Here is a 7,304-nt window from a genome sequence, read left to right on the forward strand (position 1 = left end):
GGCCTTGTGCCGGTTATAAGCTGTCCTTTAGCAGTTTTGGAATTAGAGATATCCTTTGGAAAGGTGAAAGAGTATGTGGAAGCAGAACTTACTGATATTTGTATGAAAAAGAGATATCGAAACGAAACGGTTACTCCGGAGAAGAAGTTCAATCTACACTTCTTCATGACGTTGTGTATATTCATCTTATGACGTCTAGATTGAAAAAAGTATAAGATTAAACATCATGGAATGATTTTTCTGTTATTTTTCATATGATCGATTGTATAGTTTGCACTGTTGCAGTATTTTTGTTGTAACCCGTATACCAGACTGCAACCCCCCCCCCCTTGTGTTTGCCTGCAGTACCAGAGGAAGCAACAGCAAGGGCGATCATCTTTTGCTGATGAGCCGTAGGCAAAATCAGATTTACAACATGTCATACCCTGCCTTTTCTCCCCAAAGTGGCTTACGTTGTTCTTCTGTCTGGCATTTCCTCCTCACGACGACCCTGTGAGGTATTAAGAGTGAGAGGGTGTGACGTGCCAGTTCACCCAGCAAGCTTCCATGGCTGTGGTGGGTTTCAAACCTGGGTCTCCCAGATCCTAGTCCGACATTATAGCCACCACACTGGCTGTGATAGCTCATGGAGGTTCTTAAACCCCCTTTGTTTCGTAAAGGAGGAAAGAAGTTTCTTCCTCCTGTTTGTGCTGCATTTCTCCCCAATGGAGACCCAACGCAGCGTACATCATTCTCCTCTCCTCTTCTCCTTACAACAAACCTGTGAGGTAGGTCTGGCTGAGTTTGTGACTGCCCCAAAGTCAGTCGGCAACCTTCTGTGCCATAGTGAGGACTGGAACCAGGATCTCCTTAATCTGAGTCCAATATGCTGAAAACTACAGGCTCTGATCATTAAACCTCCTTTGTTTTGCCAAGGAGGGGATATTTTCCACACTCTTTGCCTGTGCTGCCTGTACTTTCCTGGCTTCTTGTGAGTAAACCTTTGCTTCCATTGAAAACAGCAGAGGGATGCTAGGGAACAGGACAGTCCAATTCCCTTCATTTTTGGTACCGTCCCACCATCAACCTGAAGTTGGATGCCAATTTTGAGACTCCTAGCTTTATTTTCTGGATAGTTATATCTGCTAGCTTACACTGGGAATAGTCATCCATCTTTATTATAGCCCCACAAGCCACACAGAAGCAGTACAAACATTAATTACCTACTATTATAGCTCTATGCAGGGCTATTTTTGGGCAGGAACGCACAGGAACGGAGTTCCGGCTGGCTCCCAAGTTGGCCACACCCACCAGGAACTCATTAGCATAATAGGCCACACCCAACAGCAGGAACTCATTAGAGTTGGCTACATTAGGGGTGTGTGGCCTAACATGCAAAGGAGTTCCTGCAACAAAAAAAGCCCTGGGTTTTGACAACAAACAAGGTAAACAGAATAAGAAGCGAAAGGTGGGCGTGGCTGGATGACCACACTTCTGGTAACATGGGGGTGCGGCCTAATATGCTAATGAGTGGTGCAGTCAGGGGTGTGTGGCCTAATATGCTGAGTTTCTGCTGCTGGGTGTGGCCTATTATGCTAATGAGTTCCTGCTGGGCTTTTTCTACCAAAAAAGCCCTGGCTCTATGTATCACTCAACCTAGTACCTCAGATAGTAAAAAGAGTAGAGGTATTGAGTAAATTATACACAAGACATCATCTCAGCCCACAGTTTCGTAGCAGAGGACATAAACTGGAAACTTCTTTGGGAATAGCCGTTTGTTGTTGGCCATCTTTGCAATAACCTGGAAAGGGGTGTTCTGATTCCCTTAATATCTGACACTGCAACTCCCATGATCATTGTGAAGATGGTGGCCAATTTCTGAGCCTCCAAGTTTTATTTTCAGATGAGTTATGTCTGGCACAGACAAATTTAGCTTCCACAGAACACAGCAGGGAAGGGGTGGTGGTTCTGGAGATGTGGGTCAAAGTTTCCTTTTTTCTTCATTTCTCGCACGGCAACTCCCATGATCATCCTTGAAGCCAGTGCCCAATTTTGAGATGCCTAGCTTTATTTTTTGAAGTTATACCTGCCACAGACAGATCCTTCTATTATTACAGATTTCTATCTTGCCATATCGCCTTTGATTATAAGTGGCAAACAACACAGCAGCCAAACTGCAAAGGTATAGGTCCGCAAAACCAAAACAGATTATAATACACAATTTACCAATTTAAAAGCATTTAGACTCAACACACAGGAGCAGCAAACTCACTGAGATCTGCTGAAAAAGTTCACCCTCCAAACACTAGGACTGGGCTTAGAGCTTAAAAGCATTTAAATAATTAAATCTGCATTTATTTGCATAATAGTTTAAAAGGAAAAAAGGATACATTGTTTATAGACCATGCATGTTTTCATTTAGGTAAAAGAGCCATCCCCTCCCATGAAACAAAGATGGGGCAGGGAGGATGCTTCTTCTAAGAAGACAACTGTTCCTAAAAAAAGACTTGTATTAAAAACCAATAAACGTGAACTAGGGAGTTAATGGTTTTCTTAAATGTTGCAGCCCTATTTCAAACTACAGACACTTACCTGAATACTTAAAAGCTTAATTCTATGGCCTTGGATTTCATGACTAGCTGCACAAAATCCAATCACTTAAATTTTACGATAGGAAGAGTTTCCATGGGTGCCCATTCTGCCATGAGTCTGATGCATTTGCTACAGAGAAATCTGATCATTGGACTCCTTTTGTTTCCCAACCTTGATCGTTATCAGTTGTAGAGCCTGGAGCTTCCTTAAGGGAAAGGCAGCTTAGAAACTCACTAAATTAAAAAAGTGTAAAAAACAAAGTGCCCGAAGATCTGCAACTAGATCTTCCCAGGGGTGTTTAAAAGTAAACTACAAACGTAGTTTGTACAAGCTGCAGTGGCTCAAGTGGTTAAGACGCTGAACTGCAGGCTGTGGAAGGTCAGTAGTTCAGCAGTTCAAGACCCGGGTGCCGCATGATGGAGTGAGCTCCCATCTCTAGCTCCAGCTCCTGCCAACCTAGCAGTTCGAAAGCAAGAAATTGCAAGTAGATAAATAGGTACCACTTCGGTGGGAAGGTAACAGCGTTCCGTGCGCCTTGGTGTTTAGTCATGCCAGCCACAAGACCACGGAAACGTCTTCGGACAGCGCTGGCTCTTCGGCTTTGAAACGGAGATGAGCACCGCAACCCTAGAGTCGGATTCGACTGGCTTTCGAGCAAGGGAACCTTTACCTTTACCTTTACAAACTTATGTGATCTCAATTCAGAGTAGGGTCATGTGATGACAAGAGACGGGACTTAACCCTTATTTTGTTTGAGTTCAGGTATCGGTCTGAAGCAGCAGAACGTTTGAGTCCAGTGGGGGCACTTTTAAGACCAACAAAGTTGTTTCAAGGTATAAGCTGTCCTGCTCACACACACGTCTTCAGATACAATTAAACGGAAATTACCAGACCATACATATAGGTAGAGGGTGAGCAGTAAATTAGCATACAGCATAATAAAGGTGTTTAACAGATTCAAGGACCAAACAGGAATAACAAGCTTAGTTTATATGGTTACCATTTGTTTGGGTTTAATTCTGGGGAAAACAAAGCGAAGGAAATAAATAGGTCAAATAAATATTGATTGGGCAGATGTATGATTGGGCAGAATGCTGAGAGTACTTAACTGAGACCCTCCCATCACGCTCCATCCGTCTCCTCTCAAGCATGCAGGCAACCTTGCAGCATCTCCTTCTTTGAAGTGGAGCGATTGAAGAAGTGTGCGTACCTTCGAAAGCTCACACCTTGAGTAAAACTTTGTTGATCTTAAAGGTGCCCCGGACTCAAACTTTGCTCTGCTGCTCCAGACCAATACCTGAACGTATTTTGCTTGTTTATATCCTGCACCCTCTCCCCACAGGGGACTCCACCTTGCATGGCTTCATCTATCAAAACTGACACCTCCTTCCCATTATTAACCCTGGAAAAAGAAGAAATACGGGCATCAGTAATAACAGCACAGAGGTGAGGAGGCCCTCGGTTGAAGGATGGAAGTTTTAAACATCCTCTATGGCCTTCTGCAGCTTTTCCATAATAGAAATTCATTCTTTGGGTAAATGATTGGGGGAGGAGAGAAACTGCCAGAATAAAGGATGAGAATCCCTAATGTAAAGCAGTACAGAAAGTTATTTCCATAAACAAGCACATACCAAAGCTCCACCCTAGAGGAGGTTCAATTTTAAGGACAAAATCCCCCTAAAGAAGAGAAAGAAAAAATTAGACATGTCACCATAACAATAAAATCCAATTGTTTTCTTCTTAACAGAAAATCAGCCACAGATATTGTTTAGTTGATTATGCATCTTATACATTTCAAAGTAATTCTTTTTGGGATTCTTTTTAGCACTTTCCATCAACTAATTTTAAGGAGCAGACAGGCTGAAGGCACTAGGCAAACCTTTCATCTAAACATTAGGAAGAACTTCCTGACAGAGCAGTTCCTCAGTGGAACAGGCTTCTTGGGAGGTGGTGGGCGCTCCTTCTTTGGAGGTTTTCAAGCAGAGGCTAGATGGCCATCTGACAGCAATGCTGATTCGGTGAACTTAGGCAGATCATGAGAGGGAGGGCAGGAAGGGTTGCATCAGTGCTTAGTTCTTGCGGCCCTTTCTTACATGCCCAGGGAAATGCTTATCACCACTTTGGAGTCAGGAAACAATTTTTCTCCAGGCCAGTTTGGCTGGGGATCCTGGAGGATTTTTTGTCATCTTCTGGGCATGGAACAGGGGTCACTGGGGGTGTGGAGGGGGAGTATTTGTGAATTTCCTGCATTGTGCAGGGGGTTGGACTAGATAACCCTGGAGATCCCTTCCAACTCTATGATTCTAAGCCAGGGGTGGCCAAACTGTGGCTTAGGAGCCGCATGCGGCTCTTTCACACATATTGTGCGGCTCCGAGCAGGGCAGCTGGGGAAGTGAAGGGGATGCATGCCTCCCTGATGGGTCTTCCCTTCCCCAGCCAGTGTTCCCCTCCCTATTACATATTTATACTTTATATGTTTGAAATCTTGATATGTTTTGATATTATGCTGTCATCCGCACTGAGCCCACTGGCAAGGAGGGCAAAATATAAATTTGAATAAATAAATAAATAAATAAATAAATGTGTAATAAAGTAATTCACTATAAAAAGGTATGCCAGATTATACAGCCACTGGGACATCTACGTATTTAGTAGGTCTATAACTGTTCCAGATAAATGAAGAAAAACTGGACTTAGGCCTGCAACACTATCAGCAGACCCTGAAGTCTAATTAGAGCTAGCCAGGTGTCAAAGGTAATTTTAGCCAGTACTATTTTACTAAAGAGAGGAGAGGTAGCTAAGAATTGCCAGCCTGATACAAGGCTTCACAAAAGTTGGTTCTTTTTCAAGCCACAAGTGACCTTCATGGGCTAGTAAACAGAAATAAACCAAACTGTGCATTTAACTGGATATATCTTGACTATTCAGTACTGGACACTTGATATATTTGCATTCAAGTTTTGCCATTAGTTACAAAATCATGATACAATTAGAGATGCATTTCTGTCTTTGGTGCAATATCACAGGTTTGCTTACCTTGTCATACAGAGGAATCATGAAGTAACCATTATTGGGAGCACAGTCGGTTTGGTATTTCAGGGCCCCATGCTTTGTGTACAGTTTAATCTGCAAAGCGCAACAAAACCATGCGAGTGAAAATATTGTCGCACTGGCCAAGTATGAAGTCACCCCCACCATGTAACTTTACAAAAGCAGGAAATACCTGCTTCCACCCCAGAAGCGGAAGACCATCTTTTAACTTAGGTGCGGGAAACCAGCACATTACACATTCTTATGTAGACATTTATACCCCATTTTTCTCCCATTTGAGAGCCCAAAGCAGCTTCAAACATTGTTCTTCCCTCCTGTGGGGATTCGGGGGACAACCTTGCAGTGGTCTGTCTCTTTCTTTACTGGCTCTTTCTTTCAAGATCAGGGAAAGGGGGCGGTGCTAGGGGTCTCACCACGATACCCTCTGGTGTGTGGTGTCCTGCAGGGAGCAATCCTCTCCTCATCTTTATGTGCCATCTCACCCAGCTGGCATGGAGTTTTGGGCTTGGGTGTCACAAGAACACTGATGACACCTAGATGTATCTGCAGGACATGGTTGGTTGGTTAAAACAGAGCCAGCTGAAACTAAATCCATCAAAGACGGAGGTCCCCTGGCTGGGCTGGGGAGATGCAGTATTGGGATGCCAACTCCTGGCTCTTGATAGTGTGCCATTAACATCTGGATCAGGAGGGGGAGGTGGTTGCTTTGTGTCTTCTTTCAGGTCTGGTACGTGTTGTTTCGATTCTCAGTATTGGCCTTGGTGTCTGCTGCACTGCTTTCCATTGGAATGTGAACCCGTTAGTTTTAGGCGCGCAAAGGCTTCTTCCCTGATTGGCTTTGAGCCATCAGCAGACCCCGCTTTGAACCAGGTATAACTGAACCCTTCCCGCTTTTTGAATTAGTTCTGACACTGAAAGCGTATGGATGACTTGCCTATACTGGAACAGTAAACTGAAACTTCATTGAAAGCCTGTTGTTGATTCCCGATTGCTGCAAGACTCTGACATCTTCCTCTGACCTAGCCACAAGTGATCCATGTAGCGGTCACCTCCAGATTGGATTAATGTAACTCGCTCTACACAGGGCTACCCTTGAGACTGACCCAGAAATTGCAACTGGTCCAGAAAGCAGCTGTGAGGATGCTTACAGGAATGCTTTTTAGAGCACATATTCAACCAGTGTTCTACCAGCTGCACTGGCTCCAGATTGAAGACCAGATCAGGTTCAAGGTTTTGGTGTTAACCTTCAAAGCCCTAAACAGACTGAGACCAGGATACCTTTGGGACCACCTCTTCTGATATACCCCCCCAAACAGCATTATGCTCAAGTGATCAGAACTTGCTGGTGATCCTGGGCCCAAAGAGCATCTGGCTGCCCTTGACCAGAACCAGGGCCTTTTTGGCCCTAGCTCCGGCCTGATGAAACACTCTTCCAGCTGAGATCCAGGACTTGCAGGATCTGATGCAGTTCCGCAGGGCCTGTAAAATAAAGTTGTTCCGCCAGGCCTATGGTTGAGGACATCTCTGACTGGCCTCCTCTCTCCCCTTCTCCCCTCTCCTTTCAGATCAGACAGATTATACAATACTCCCCCTTGAATTTTTATGCCATCTTTTAATTATGTTGCTCATTTACAGTATTATGTATATGTATATGTATATGTATATGTGTGTGTGTGTATATA

The 7,304-nt window shown here is 44.1% G+C and overlaps 1 protein-coding gene across 1 annotated transcript in view; it reads right to left on the minus strand.

Annotated features, from left to right (window-relative positions):
- The window catches only part of LOC107121260 (nodal modulator 1-like), a 52,839-nt gene that overhangs the window by 43,265 nt on the left and 2,270 nt on the right, over nt 1-7,304 (minus strand). The window contains exons 2-3 of the mRNA XM_015424144.1: nt 5,608-5,697; nt 4,203-4,248 (exon numbers count right to left, since the gene is read on the minus strand). Coding sequence (XP_015279630.1) covers nt 4,203-4,248; nt 5,608-5,697 — 136 coding nt within the window. The remainder of the gene's footprint in view (nt 1-4,202; nt 4,249-5,607; nt 5,698-7,304) is intronic.

This window comes from Gekko japonicus, unplaced genomic scaffold (genome assembly GCF_001447785.1).
Source record: "Gekko japonicus isolate JY-2015 unplaced genomic scaffold, Gekko_japonicus_V1.1 scaffold1298, whole genome shotgun sequence".
Taxonomy (NCBI): domain Eukaryota; kingdom Metazoa; phylum Chordata; class Lepidosauria; order Squamata; family Gekkonidae; genus Gekko; species Gekko japonicus.